General features: G+C 56.3%; 1 protein-coding gene across 1 annotated transcript in view; it reads right to left on the bottom strand.

Moving 5' to 3' along the window:
• Window positions 1–14643, bottom strand: part of FAIM2 (Fas apoptotic inhibitory molecule 2) — a 34399-nt gene that overhangs the window by 15290 nt on the left and 4466 nt on the right. The window contains exons 3-11 of the mRNA XM_032143901.2: window positions 12821–12924; window positions 12349–12413; window positions 11861–11914; window positions 5911–5961; window positions 5531–5570; window positions 4969–5006; window positions 4342–4429; window positions 3968–4063; window positions 2255–2308 (exon numbers count right to left, since the gene is read on the bottom strand). Of these exons, the coding sequence (XP_031999792.1) occupies window positions 2255–2308; window positions 3968–4063; window positions 4342–4429; window positions 4969–5006; window positions 5531–5570; window positions 5911–5961; window positions 11861–11914; window positions 12349–12413; window positions 12821–12924 (590 nt within the window). The remainder of the gene's footprint in view (window positions 1–2254; window positions 2309–3967; window positions 4064–4341; window positions 4430–4968; window positions 5007–5530; window positions 5571–5910; window positions 5962–11860; window positions 11915–12348; window positions 12414–12820; window positions 12925–14643) is intronic.

The following is a 14643-nucleotide window of genomic DNA, read 5'->3' as shown; positions in this document are numbered from 1 at the left end:
AAAGCATGGAACAGAGGATGGGGACTATTATTATTCTAATAACACTAGGGCTTATCAAACAGATTTAAGGGATTACTGTTCACCCAGCCCTACTCGCATATGCACGGCTTTCTCGGGTGGTTCACACACTGGCTGTAACCTGATCCACCGGAAGCCAAGTAAACTCCCTGGCCGGCCCCCCATGGGTGCTCACTGCCTCCAGCATCACCAGCCTGTCTGCCCTGGCTTGATCCCTCTCTGTCCCCTGCAAATGCCTCCCTCTAGGGCCTCCAGGCGCTGTTGCCCAGACTAGCTCTCCCGAATGTGGCCCTCCTCTTTCTCTCCTAGTCAGATTCCCCACCACATCCTTTGAAACCTTTCTTTAGGAAGTATTGCCTGGAGGGAAGAGCATGGTGCGGGGTCTGAGAAAAGTTAGTGTCTTCTGGTGACCAGGCTCCCAGTTTGCCCAGGATTCAGGGGCTCCTCAAGAAGTGGGGCTTTCAGTGCTGAAACTGGGAAAGTCCTAGGTAGCCTGGGATAAGCTGACACTTTAGTCTTGATCAAGACCATATTGAGCCATTATCTTGCCGGCAAACCATGAACAAATCATTCCATTTCTCTGGAGTTCAGTTTTCTCATCTAGATCTCAGCCCCCCAGTTCCAAGCCTGGAGGTCATTTATGCATTCTACAATACTGGCTGTGTGCTACTCTGCACCACGCACTGCACTCTCCCTGCTGGCTAGGCATCTGGGCAGCCACGCTGCACATCACACGCAGTAGGTGCTCTATAAAGACCTGAGGAAAGGACGCATGAATGAACCTACCACACCCTCACTCAGGCTTGACCCCTATCCAAAGCCCCCAAAACCTCTGCTCACAGCTCTCTCCCCATCCCTTCCCCCATTTCAGCCCCCTCAGCCTGTCGCCCACAAGCCTCTAGAACCTGGACTAAGCTGCAACTCTGGCCACTTGAATTGAGCTGAACGTTCCAGCGAGGGAGGGGAGAGTCTGGTTACTGCTTCCATTGTCAATAAATGTTGACCTTGAATGCCTTTCTGAGAGGATGTCACCAGCACAAGCTTGCCCAACTGGGTGGGTCCTAAAACACGACTGCATTCGGGTGCATGGGGCCCACCTGAGCAGAAGGCCTGTGTCAGGCAGCTCCAGGCAGGTGTCTGTCCATGGTCATCTCTTGCCTCCTGGGCATCTGCTTCCAGCCACTCCCCACTTAGCCTCAGACCCCAAGGGGGACTCACATCAGACTGTCCAGGTTCCCAGTTTGGCCCTATCACTTCCTAGGATGCTGTGTGACCTTGGGCATGTTATTTGATATCTCTGAGCTTTAGTTTCCTCATCTTAATTTATTTATTATTATTATTATTTTTTGAGATGGAGTCTCGCTCTGTTGCCCAGGCTGGAGTGCGGTGGCGCGATCTCGGCTCACTGCAAGCTCCGCCTCCCGGGTTCACACCATTCTCCTGCCTCAGCCTCCCGAGTAGCTGGACTACAGGCACCCGCCACCACGCCCAGCTAATTTTTTTTTGTATTTTTAGTAAAGACGGGGTTTCACCATGTTAGCCAGGATGGTCTCGATCTCCTGACCTCATGATCCACCCTCCTCAGCCTTCCAAAGTGCTGGGATTACAGGTGTGAGCCACCGTGACCAGCCTCCCCATCTTAATTTATTAATAGTAGAACCTATCTTATAGAGTTAAGATGACGCTTAAATGCTATGGAGAGCTGGCTGGGGGGAAGCAAGTGTTCAATAAATATTAGCTGTTATTGTTCTCCTAACCATCATCATCATCATCATCAACATTCTCAGTTTTGTGAGAACAGCAAAGAACATGCTCAATGTAACAGTCTCTCTCTCAGGGTACCTGGAATCTCCTTGGCTCCAATAAGCCTTCTCCAATTGCCCCTAGGAGGGTAACTACTAACTTGGTCCACATGGCCAGGACACCCCCACTCTCCCGCCCCCGCAAGCACCGCTGCCCCTCCCCTGGAGGAAGGGATGCCTCTTCCCAGCTCTGCCTCTGTCTACAGCTTCCATCCTGCTATTACAATCTTCCCTCCTACCCAGGTCAGCCGGTCTGTCCTGGAAACTGGGTAGAATTCCCCAAACAAACAGACGCAGCACTGAGCCTAGCCCTACCCGCAGGCGCTCCCGAGGATCCAGGAAGGAGAGCTGTGAGGAAGATGGGAGGAGAAGGGGACTGGGGTGATGGTCAGGATGCTGGGAAGGAGGCTGCCAAGGAGCCAGACCACACTCACCAATGTAAACACACCCGCTCCCAGTGCTGCATAGACTGCATGGAGCCACGGCACCTGCGGCAGAGGAAAAATGGGCTTAGGGATGACAAGAAGGGGCAGCAGTCAGAGGGGCAGGGAGGGGGGCTCAGTCTAGAGAATGGAGGAGATGGGGTAGCCCTGCCCAGCGCTCCCCAAGGAGCCCCAGGACTGACAGTGGCCCCTGATTCTCTGTGTGCCCGTGGTGGGTGAAGTGAGGCCGGGGATAAGAGCGATCCTGGCGGGACTGGTGGGAGAACTCCCCCGAGCCTGGTCGTTCTTCCCGCAGCACACAGCCCTGGGCTCAGGGCAGATGAACATGACTCTCGGTGGGTCCTGTCCTCCCTCTAGCCTGGGACTGCTGGAGGCTGCTCCCGCCTCCCAGTGTGCGTTCGTCCCTGTCCAGCATAGGAGCTGTCTGTCCTTGTGTCAGGGCACTCCTGGGCTCTGCCTGGGAGGCAAGGAACTCAGGTAGAAGGGGACAAAGACTTCACCTCAGGGGTGTGTGGGGGGGCATCTGGAGTCTCTGCCAGCTGTGCATGGTGGGCTTGCCTGCACAGGCTGGAACAGCACCTCCCCACCCTCTGCCCCTTGAGTCTTCCTCCAGGTCTGGAGCAGCCAGCTGTGGGGGAAACTCTGCTGGAGGCACCGCACTAGGGCCCTCCATGGGGCCCTCCTCCAGAAGACTCGGAAACAAAGGCATCCCATCAACCAGACCTGGGTCAATAAAGGGTTCTTTGAAGTTCTGCGGCCCCTTCCTGTAACACTCCTCCCCATCCTAGACACACAGAGGGCCCCCAGCCCAGCTCTGGCCCCTCCCTTCGTCAACAGGATCCTGGGAAGAGCCAAGGAAATGCCAGCACCAATCCTGACGTCCTGGACTGGACGCCAAGTGCCCGGAGGCTGGGGCTGGCCAGGATGGAGGTGGGGAGGGGGAAGTGAGGACTACTGCTCGCAGCCCTGCTAGAAAAGGGCAGTGGGGGACCGTGTACCATGTGTGGCTATGGGGGTGAGGGGTATAAGTACTGGGCTCCCAGGAGAGGTCCAACAGCTCATCTCTTGGGTTCCCAGGATTCAGATCTCAAGGCCTTCCTGCGATGACCCCAATCTGCCCCTTCTCCACATGCAGGGGCCCGGGTGCCTGCAGAGTCTCACTTGGATTCCCCAGGGCAGGCTGGACACCTCTAAAAGAGCTGAGACTTGGCCGCCAGCTGGTGGATGCTCTAAGGATGTGGATATGCTCCCAGCCCCACTGCCCCACCTCCCGCCTGCCTGGCCAGCTAGATTCTGCCTCTTTGGACACGGCTGATCCCCCAGGAGCCCCCAGAAGACCCTTCCTCAAGGCCCCTCTGGGTCTGGTGGGCCTCGTGGAGCCCCAGTACTCCCTTCCCTGCCCAGGGTTTAAACGCTCCACACCCTACCCTCAATCTCACCTCCACCCCACAGAGGAGGATGGGAAAAGTGAAGCCGGATGTGGCTTACGGAGCCAGGCAGGTACCCAGGCCTGACAAGAAAAGCCTCCTTGTTTGCTTGCACTGCCAGCACGCCTGTGGCAGGTGCCAGGAGGGGCCGCACGGGATGGCAGGCTGTGGGGCCTTGGCTCCTGGCCTTCCCTGGCGGGCAGGGGAGGGAACGGCACCTTGGGCCAGTGGGGCCCCTCCCTCCCCATGGGGCCTGCTGGGGGACCCAGAGACTCACATATTGGAAGGGTAGGAGGATGGCCAGGATGAGTCCGCTGAAGAAAAGAGTCATGAGAAGCACGAAGAGCACGCCCTGGCAGGAGGTGAAGTCGAACTGTGGGGACAGGATGGGGTCAGCTGCAGGAGCGGCCTGACCTTCCTGGGGCCCCAACTACAGGCTGAGCCCGTACAGCAGGCCATAGTCTTGTGCTCACCCCAAGAACCTGGCATTCCTTCCCCTCCTCCCCCTCACCAGGTGGCCTCCCCAAACCCAACTCACCCCCTTTACTTCTCTCCCCAGCCCTGGGTCTGAGCTCTGAGCCCCCCACCCCATCTGCCTTCCCCTGCTCAGCCTCAGGCCAGGGGTCCCTGCCTGCAGACCCCAGAGCTGACCTTGGTCTGGAAGCTGAAGACGGTGACCGAGAGGCAGACAAGGGCCGTGATGCCCAGGCACAGCAGCACGGAGGTGGTGTTGTAGTAGCTGAGGACCGTCAGGCCGAGGGGTCAGCTCTCAGGCAGGGCCTCTGGTCTCCCCCACCCTAGTCCTAGCAGGCCCCTCTCTTCTGCCAGGACCTGGCCCCAATCTGGTGCCCTTTCCCCAGATCCCTCTGTCTGCCTCCCCAGCCTTTCTGCTGGGCCCTGCCCCTCCCAACAGGCTTAGACTCAAAATCAAATTAGAAGGATCTTGATGAGGTGGGAGTGGGAGTGGGGAGGGGTTTGTGCCGGGCCCGGAGGTGGTTTACAAGTAACTGCAGGTCATGAGTCTGGGGGCTTGTAAGCTACTGCTTGGGAGGAGCCATCTTGCTCCCCACCCCCTATCCACCAGGCCAGGTCTTGGAGTCACTGTCCAGCTGAGTGCTCAAGGAGAGGACCCTAGGCCAAAGCCTCCTGCATGCCTGAGCCCCCGGGCCCACCCACATGCTCCCTGGAAGGATGGGGTGTGGGGCAGCTCCCCTCGGGTGTGGCCGGTGCCTGGCTCCAAGCCTATGGTCCTTCTCTCCTTCCATCTGTTCCCTTTACCTGGACAGCATTCCAGTGAGGTAGGCCATGGACAGCGTCTGAAAGGAGAAGCGGGGTAAAGGAATGCTCCAAACTCAGACACGGGGGCCCGGGCACCCTCGAGGTCCAGCCCAGGTCTCCACCCCTTGCAGGTACCCCTCAACTCTTTGTCTATGTCACCCCCACACACACTGACTTTCGGGAGTCAGGCCTGGCTAAGGAGTGTCCCTGCTGCCAGCTTCAGGCTCTGTGCCAGCTGTCCCTTCCTTTCTTCTGCAGCTCTGCTCCCCCCTTCTAAGACCCTCCACTCTTCTCTATCACCGTAGCTCTAGGATGCCTCAAGCAAACCCCTTAAAAGAATTCACAATGAACAAAGACAGTGGATGGGGAACAGGCAAGATTAAGCCCATTTGGAGAGAGAAGATGGAATGTGTTTGTGGAAGAAGTGGGGTGAAAACACCCCTGCCCCACCAGGGACCTCACATTGGACATCCCCAGTCTTCCTGGTCCTCAGTCCACCCTGCTTCCCTTCTTCCTCCATCCCCACTCAGCGTCTGTCCTCAGCACACCCCGGATCACTTACAAAGACGGTCAGGAGAATCAGGTTCCAGGGGAAGTGCCTCCTGCAGGGCAAGCCACAGAGTTGAGGGGAGAGTAGGGGGTGGGGGCGGTGGGCCCGGCTGTGTCACTGCTGCAGGGAGCGGGTCTCTGACCAACCCCCTCCACACTCCTCAGAGCCTCTTCCTTCAGCCACGTCCCCATTTGCTCCCTTCTCCATCCCCCGTCTCCCTACTTCAGAGGCACCAAGTAAAGGAGGGAGGGGCTGCCTGCTCGACAGAGGCCCAGAGAGGGATGGGGCCCTCTCAGGGGTGCACAGCTCACTGGTGGCAGGCAGGGCTGGGGCCAGAGCTTTAATGATCCTGCTCATATTCCCACAAGTTCCTCCTCAAGCCATTAGCATACCTGGGTCCAGAACAGCAAGCCAGGGTCAGGTAGGTTGCAAAGAACACAGCACTGTGAGAGACGGACGGATAGATGAGTCAGCCAGCCTCTCCTGGGTCTCTCCCCCAAGACCCCCTGCTTATGCCACTCTCTGCCACCCCCGCCCACAGGGCAGCCAGGCGGGACAGGATGGGGAGGCCACGGTCATCCTAGAACCTGGCAGTGGGCAGGGTGGCGGTCCAGTTCCAAAAGAGAGCAAAAGGATGGGACGAGCCTGCTTCTAGAAACAGGGAATCTTGGGTCACATGAGACAGCTGTTCCTGACCACCCAATCCAAAGTGGTCTCCCCAGACACTATCTTGCTATTTTAAAAGCCCATATACAGCATTTTCCATGTGCTAGGCAGTTTTAAGTGTTTTATGAGTATCAACGAATGTAATCCTTATATCTTTATTTTACTGCTGAGGCACGGGGAGGTCAGGCGACTTGTCCAAGGCCATCCAGCTACCACGCTGCAGAAGCAGGATGAGAACCCAGGCACTCTGGCTCTAGAGTCCCTGCTCATGACCACTGCCCCACACAGGCCCTTCTCAGCTCTTGTCATTACCCGGAGTGATCTTGTGAGTTACTTTACTGTTGGTCTAGCCTATTAAATTGTAAACTCAGCAAGGGTAGGGCTGAGTTTACAGCCTACCAGCACCTGGCACAAGCTGGAAGTGGCACCTGTCGGGTGAATTTTTATATCACGTGGCCACGTCCAGTGGGAAGCTGGCAGGCAGCTTGAGGGCAATCCAGAGATAGTGATGGAGGATTGAGGATTTTCTGAGTAGTGGAGGCAGAGACCAGTCCAGGAGGTGGGAGATGATGGCTGGGGACCCAACGGTGGAGCTTGCCCATGCCTACCTAGGTTAGCGGTGCCACCAATGCATAGTTTCCAACCCCCAATGGGCCTTCAACATGGCACTGCCATCCTTTCCCCATCTCCTTCCTTGGTTCTCTCACCCATCACCCACAATTTCAAGCTTCCTCCTCCATCCACAAACCTCCCAGGCCCCCTCACTCTTCCCGCACAGTCTGCCTCCGGTGCTCCAGAAAGACTGGAAATGAGGTGAGCTCCCTTGGATCCCTGCCTGCCACCTGCAAATATCATATGGTGCTACTTGCCCTCCTGTCCCTCCTCCCGTCCCAGGGCAATCCTCCCACCCCCTTAATTGCCCGGGGATCTCCATTACTTAAACCTTTCCACTGGTACCTCTCCTCCCACACAAGCCTCCTCAGCTGTTTTCCATCTTTAACCAACACCTTCCTTGGCTCCAGCTGCTGCCACTTCATCTTCTCTTGCAGCCACGCTTCTTGAAAAAGTGGTCTCCATTCACCGTGCCCCCTCCTCCATCTTCCCAGCCCAAAAAACAGTCTCAGCACTACTCAATAAGAGCCGGCTCCGCCGCATCACAGGACCTTATTGAGTGCAGTGGATACTTGTCAGTCCTTACGTTGCCTGGCTTCTCAACATCTGGTCACTATCGTTGTTTCCCTGGTTCCACATGACCCCTGGGTCCCTCCTACCTCCCTCACCACTCCTCGGTCCCTCCAGGGTCTCTCTCAGTCTGCCTGGTTCCCTCGATGTGGGGTCCTCTCCAGCTCTTCCCCCACGCTCTCCCTAGGTGGGCTCCCTCATCCACATGACTTGCTCACCCATATTTCTGATCTATATTTTCCTTTTCAACCCTGGACTCGAATTTCCAACTGCCTACTGGGCAGACATGACTATTCAGATACAAGTAGTGTTCAATGGGTTAGAGGGGAGCTCCCTGTCTCCCTTGCTCCGTCTCCTGCATTCCTTCCTGCAGAGGATGTCATGCGTCCTCCAAGTCACCCAATCAGAGACCTCAGCATCATCCTTAACTCGCACTCCGCTACGCCCAATTAACCACCTGGACTTGTTGATCTTCCTAGCCAGGCAGTTATCAAAGCTGCCCTCTTCCCTCCACCCCACTACCACCCTCTGAGGTCAGGGCACCTCTCTCTCTCTGGCTTGGACTGTTGCAGGATCCCACCTGCCTTCCACCCTCCATGCTGCAGGCAGATCCAATCATGTGACTTCCCTGTATAAAATTCCCAAAGACCCGACAATGCCCTGGCTGAGCAATCAGACAATGCATTCCCGCCCACCCCTCCAGCCCTTCTCTCACTGCACTCTGCCCCTCCACTACACCCCTCTCATCACAGCCTGCTCTGCTCCCTGGAAACGTGGCTGCCACACTCTGCTCCTGCTGGAGAGGACTGGCTGGCAAGGACAGCTGAGGCCCGGGTTAGAGGGGGCATCTTCTGTGCACCGCAGGCATACCTCAACCAAAGCCTGAGCCCCGCACCCTTCGGGCCAGCTCCTCTGACTTCCCACCCAGGTATAGCATCTGGAGGCCAGCCTGCAACTTATCAATTCTCCGTTCCCACCATCTGACCCAGAGCTTGGTGCCTGGTGGGTGCTCTTCAAATATTTCTGGATGAAATGCAAAACAAGAGAAAGCAAAAAACCCAAAAAAGCAAAACAAGAGATGCAGGAGTTGAGACAAGCATATTGGATTTGGTGAGTAGGACCCCTTCAACCTAACCCTTTCCTGGTCCTCAGTGGTTTTCAAATAATAAGGAACCGTTGTCACAGTGACTGGAGGGCTCTTCTGGTAGTTGGTGCCAGGGGCTGCTGAACATCCTGCTCCGTGCGGGACAGCACAGCCATCCTGCCCAATTTAGGAAACACTCAGAACCTGCCCTCTTTCAGTCTCGCTTGAGTCATTGGTCAGCCACCTCAGCAATAATGCTAATAATAATACCCTTGTCCATGTGGGTGTGGGTTCTATCTCCCCAGCCAGAGTGGAAGCTACCTGAGGGCAAGAGCCCAGTCTCCTTTTCTCTCTGGTTCATAGCTCTTCAACTCTCAAGACAAGGAGTCCGGAGGAAGGGCAGAGGAGCCAAAGACCCTCGGATTGTGGTACAGCTTGGGAGCCTGACACTCCGCATTTACATCCCAGCTCTGCCACTACTGTTGTGTGACCTTGGACAATAGCCAAGACCCAGTTTCCACTGTAGCGAAACAGAAATACTGGTACCGACTCACTGGACTGTTGGGAGGACTGATGAGACAGCACAGTTCAAGCGCTTTGCGTGGGCCTGGCACGGGGGTGGGACTCCCCACTAGAGTTATGATAATTAGAAGCTGGCTGATGGACAGCTTCCTGGAAAGGCTCTGACCCACCTCCACCCAGCTCTGGTCTCACACTTTTCCTCCTCTGCCTGGGTTTCTCCTGGCCCACCAGCCTTCCACCACCGCAGACACGGTGGCTCAGTGGGCGCAGTCAGACAATAAGGTGAGAACCGATGGAGGGAGGCGACGAGGGCCTTGAGAAGGCTGGGCTGTGGGTGGGGGAGGGGGAGGCTGGCAGCCCAGGGGGCAGGGAATGAGTCACTTAAGAAGTGAGAGAGAGAGAGAGAGAACCAATGATTTATGCATCAGAGCCCCAGCCCCAGGGCCTGGGCAGGAACCACAGTCTGTTTACAGAATGTCAGGACAGGGAAGTAAGGCTCAGGTGCAGCCCAGCATCCAAACACAATGCCTTCCCCCGCTTGTCCTGCTCTAAGACAAAGGAGGAAGCAGAGCACAGAGGGCAAGTACATGGGTTTCACCCTCAGAGAGACCTGGATTTCTACCCTGGTTATGCTGCTCTGAGCCTCACTTTCCTCATCTGTTAAATGAGGATAACAGTAGTGTCTGCCTGGCAGGGCTTTGAAAGATCAAGTGAAAAATACATGTAAAGGGCTTAGCACGGTGCCCTCCATACAGACAAAGAGCTCTCTGCTTCTCAATGCTCCTATTGTTATTCTAAAAGGAAGAGACCCGGTTGGAGTCCTCAGGGAGCACATGATGTGTTGCAGGAGGTGAGACCTACCAGGACTCAGACATGAGGCCGACTTAGGGGGCAGGATGGAGAGAGCTGAGGGGTGTGGAGGGGGGCAGGGCAGGGCAGGACAGGACCCCAGGCAGGTTTTCTGGAGGAAAAGGGCAGCATCCCAGTAGTGAAACTCCCAAGCACCTTTCACACTTTGGGACACCCTATGAAAAGCGCCCAGTCCACGCCCACCTCCCACTTCTGCCAGCACTCACCCTGGTAGAAGCCAGAGAGAGTATCTCTGTTTTCTGCCCAGAGATGCCGAAGAGGAAGGACTCCAGATCTCACCATTCAGAGGTCAGATTCTCACACTCCACCCTCCCAATCCCCCTATCCCCCCAGTGGAGTGGACTCTGGCCCCCACCTCCTGGGCCTACTCACTCCTGGGCTGCCTTCCTGCCACCACCTGCTCAGAGCATAGAGACCCACAGACCCTTCTCCAGAAGGCTCAGAGAGGGGCCTAAGAATCCCTTCCCAAGTTCTCAGGGGCCCAAAGCTGCCAGGCCATGCTGACGTGCCAGAAGCCATGCCAACCTGCCACATGGGCTGGCCCAGGTGGTGGTGTCTGGGGCCTCATTAGCTTTACCGTACAGTGCCTCCCAGCTCCCCAAGACACACGCCTCCCTGCCTGCAGACAGGCCCTCTGTCCTCTGCTCTAGGAAAGACTCTGGAACCCCCAGAGGCCAGGCTAGGGTCCTTCCCATCAGCCTCTGGTGGGCCTCCGTGAACTCTAGGCCCATCTCTGAGGCTACTCTGGGCTCGACGTGGTCCAGGGGCTCTGGGCTGAGCCCACCTCCCCACCAGAGCCCTGTGCAGGAACAGACTTGGGACAGCCGCAGCGTGTAAGCTCCTTGGCCGAGCAGTCAGAACCTTGACCCCACAAGGCCCCACTGCTCTCCAAGATGCTTTGGGATTCCCCTGCACGGAGCCTGCCAGCTCTCTGCCAGAGAAGTCCCAGTTTACCAAAGGTACCATGTGCATTCTCGCCCCACACTTTTGCTTAAGCCACTTCGCTCCTGGGAACGCTGTCTCTGGTCTTCATGGCCCATCCTTTGGGGGGCGCCCCTGATGTGGGCTGCGTGTACAGGCTCACTCCTTCCCTCCTCCCCTCTCTGAATGCCGCATCTGTCCATGCCACCTTGGGCCACCCAATGACTCCCTGCAGAGGCCTCCTGTCCTGCAGCCTCTGTACAGGGCTGGGCTCGCAGTGAGTGCAAGGGCAGTTCTGCTCTGAGCCCCAGGATGGTTCTGGTCTGGAGATATCCAGGATGACTCCTTAATTACCCAGAAAGGAGGATCAGGATCACCTACACATTCAAACCTCCTCTCCCAAGTTACCGGCCGGGTTCCTCAAAGAATATAGGACAAGCAGGAACCAAGTGGCTCGAGGGCTGCAGGGAGCCTGCCAAGTGGACGGATTAAGAGCACAAGCCTTAACCTGAATTCTGGGTTTGAATCCCAGTTCTACCACTGACTAGCTGTGTGACCTTGGGCAAATTCCTCATTTCTCCGAACCTTAATTTTCTGAAGTAGTCATACCCAGTAGATGTGAGGACCGAATGCAATACTTTACATCAAGCACACAGAACAATGCCCAGCCCTTATTAAGCACTCTTTAAGTGGTAGCTATTATGATTAATATTTCATAAGCATTACTAACAACATTAATAAGAGTAGCAACATTATCATTAGTGTGGGCCAAAGCGTTCCAGCCCCACTTCCTCCTAGGACCAAGGTCTGGGTCTCTCCAGCTACAGCCCTGGCCCAACCCTTCCCAATTTGTGCAGGCAGCAGAACCTACCCCCATCTCCTCTGTGCCCCGTCAGATGTAACACCCCAGAAAGGTGCTTCTGGCCATGCTCTGAAGCTGAGAGAATGGGGCAGGGTTGGAGGGGATCTGTGAGGACAGTCCCCTATGGGGCTGGGGGAAGCTATGGGCTCAGATTAGGTCAAGAAAGACACAGAGATTCCCTCTTCTGGCCACTAAGCCTTCTCTGGAAGGGGACTGGGGACTGAGATATACTCACTAGGATGCCCAGTACCAGCCTGGGTTGGCCTGGACATAGTCCTTGACAGGGTCACTGCAGAGAAGAGAGAGTGGGAGAGAGAGTCAGAATGTACCCTAGGTCTCCATTTCTGGTTCAGCATCTGCATCTGTCCCACACAGTTCACAGAACTTGAGAGGAAGCCAAAGGAATGCAGCCCCTGGAGGCTCGGGGAGTCCCAGCCCACAGTCCCCGGCTGGGACCTGCAGGTGCCTGGGCATGCAGCTAGTGGTCTGGATCAGAAGGACTGCCACACAGACACCCAGAAGGCACCCCGGGTCCACCCCACACTGGACAGAGGGCCCCTCGCCTGGTGCCCTCTCTAAGGCTCTTTCCCAGCAGGAGGAGGCCCATTGACCCACAGGCATCTCTCCAGGCAGCATTCCAGCAGGAGTCTGATCATGGGTTCCCCGGCTCCAGGCCTGGCCATAGCCACCCCTGGAAGGTGCTGGTCCATGCTGCCAACTCACCAGAACGTAAAGAGAGCCACAACAGCCAAGGTCACCAGCAGCTGAATCAGCAGGATGGTGTAGACCTGGGGGTAAGAGGGGTTCTACTCAGCTTAGGGGGCCCTGTTAGGGACCTGTCAGCCCCGCAGTGACTCAGTCACCTCTCCAGGTCCCCATCCTGTGCACTCCACCCTCCTTTTTGGGGGTCATTGGAGTGAACCCAGGGCAAGGCGAAAGGAAAGCAAAGATGCTGCAGAGCCAAGCGCACCCCCTCTCAGCATTGGGAGAAAAGAGGGGACAGTGTGTTTAGGTGTATGTAGCACAGGGCTCTGGAGTGACACCTAAGGAAGCAATTCCTAGTGGGTGCTGTCAGCTGGGATCACAAGAGAAGGGGGCAGGGATGGCTTCTGCAGGCAGAGGGTCGGGCCAGGGGCCTCTCCAGGGGCTCCCCCACTGAGCCTCCCAGTCGCAGAGGGCTAGAGAGGGGCATTACCTTTCTGACGAAGACTCGACGAACTTTCTGGTCATCCCAGCTGAAAGTGGTGAAGAGCTCATGGTCTCCGGTGGGGAAACCGTTGTCATAGCTGGAGCTGCTGCCTGTGTGGCACGTGGAGGAGGAGGACATGAGGGTTCCCCCTACATAGAATTACTGTCCCCAACAGCCCCCAACTCAAAACTGCCTTTTTGTCAGCCTGGCTCTCTGGACCCTGAAGTCTTTCTCTCCTGCCCCATTATCAAACACCCAGCCCCGGCCCAGCCCGGCTTCACCCCAATCCCCAGCTCTCTCTCCCTGGTCAATTCTCACTTTTCCTGCTCTGAGTCCTGGGAAGAAACTGTCATCCCCTACCTCTCCCTCCACCCCAGCTGCGGCTCTCCGGGGACCAAGCTCTGCCATACGAATGTGAATCTCCCATCTTCTTCCCCCCACCCTCCTCCTCGAACATTCTGGCTCCCTTGTGGTCAAGGATCACAGAGGGCCAGTTACTCTCTCTGGGCCACCCAGCAGCAAAGATCCTGACCCTGGCTCATTCTTTGTGTTTTTGTTTTGTTTTGTTTTGTTTTGAGACAGGGTCTCACTCCTGTCACTCAGGCTAGAGTGCAGTGGCATGATCATGGTTCACTGCAGCCTCGACTTCCCCTGGCTCAGGCGATCCTGCCACCTCAACCTCCCGAGTAGCTGGCACTACAGGTGCACACCACCACGCCTGGCTAATTTTTTGTATTGTTAGTAGGGATGGGGTTTCACCATGTTGCCCAGGCTGGTCTTGAACTCCTGAGCTCAAGCAATCCACCTGCCTTGGCCTCCAAAAGTGCTGGGATTACAGGTATGAGCCACTGTGCCCAGCTCTGACTCTGGCTTGTGCTGAGGCTCTTGGGCTGGGAGCTGGGGACTGGTTGGCTGTGGTGGACTGCTGGTACTCCAGCCGGAAACCAGGGCTTCAGGGGGTAGGGGGCTGGAGGGGAAATAAAGCCAGGACAAGGGCAAGAAGTGGGGGTGAGGATGACAGTTCCAGGCCTAGTCCCAGAACGGAGCCCTTTGGAAGAGCATGGACTCCACAGTCAAACAGACGCAGGGGTGGATCCCTCCCTTAGAACTTACTAGATGTGTGACCCTGATAAAGTTACTGGCCTTCCCTGAGCCTCTTCTGATACTGATGAGTGATACCCACCTCCTGGGGACGATAAACATGAAAGCCTCCAGGTGCGTGAAATGAAAGCCTATGCTCTCTGCTGGGAACGACACTGCCTCACCCGCTCCCTTGCGCCCCTCATCATGGCCATTCCCAGGTCCTCCAATGTGTTCATTCTGTCCCTCCACTGTCCCCACTAGGTTTTTCCACGATCTCATTTGCCCCCAGCAGTAGCCTCTGTCTTGGTCTTTCAAAGCTGACCATGGTATTGCCCTGCTTCGAGCTCTTCAATGGCTCCCCACTGCCCTTCACTCAAGTTCAAGTTTCTTAAGAAAGCCTCCACGGCCTCCCTGAGCAGCACCCTCCAGCCCCGCTACACATTCCTCCTCCCAACCATGTTCTCGACCTGAATGTATTTTTTCAACCAGGTACTCTCTTGCCTGTGGGCCCCTGCACATTCTATTCTTTCAGCCTTAAACACTCATTTTCCTGCCTCTTCACCAGACTAACTCATGCCTATCCTTTGGGACTCAGCGTGGATACTGCTTCTTCCAGGAAGCCTTCCCTGACTGTCAGGTGGGTTAGGTAAGGTGCCCAGGCATCTGTTACTGTGTTTGTGTCACTGTGTGGTAGTTGTCCAATCACTTGTCTATACAGTCAGCTCTCTGAGGACGGAGATCCCAGC

The sequence above is a fragment of the Hylobates moloch genome, unplaced genomic scaffold (assembly GCF_009828535.3).
Source record: "Hylobates moloch isolate HMO894 unplaced genomic scaffold, HMol_V3 SCAFFOLD_22, whole genome shotgun sequence".
NCBI lineage: Eukaryota > Metazoa > Chordata > Mammalia > Primates > Hylobatidae > Hylobates > Hylobates moloch.
The sequence above is the reverse complement of the archived record's forward strand: the minus strand, read 5'-3'. Positions and strand labels throughout refer to the sequence as shown.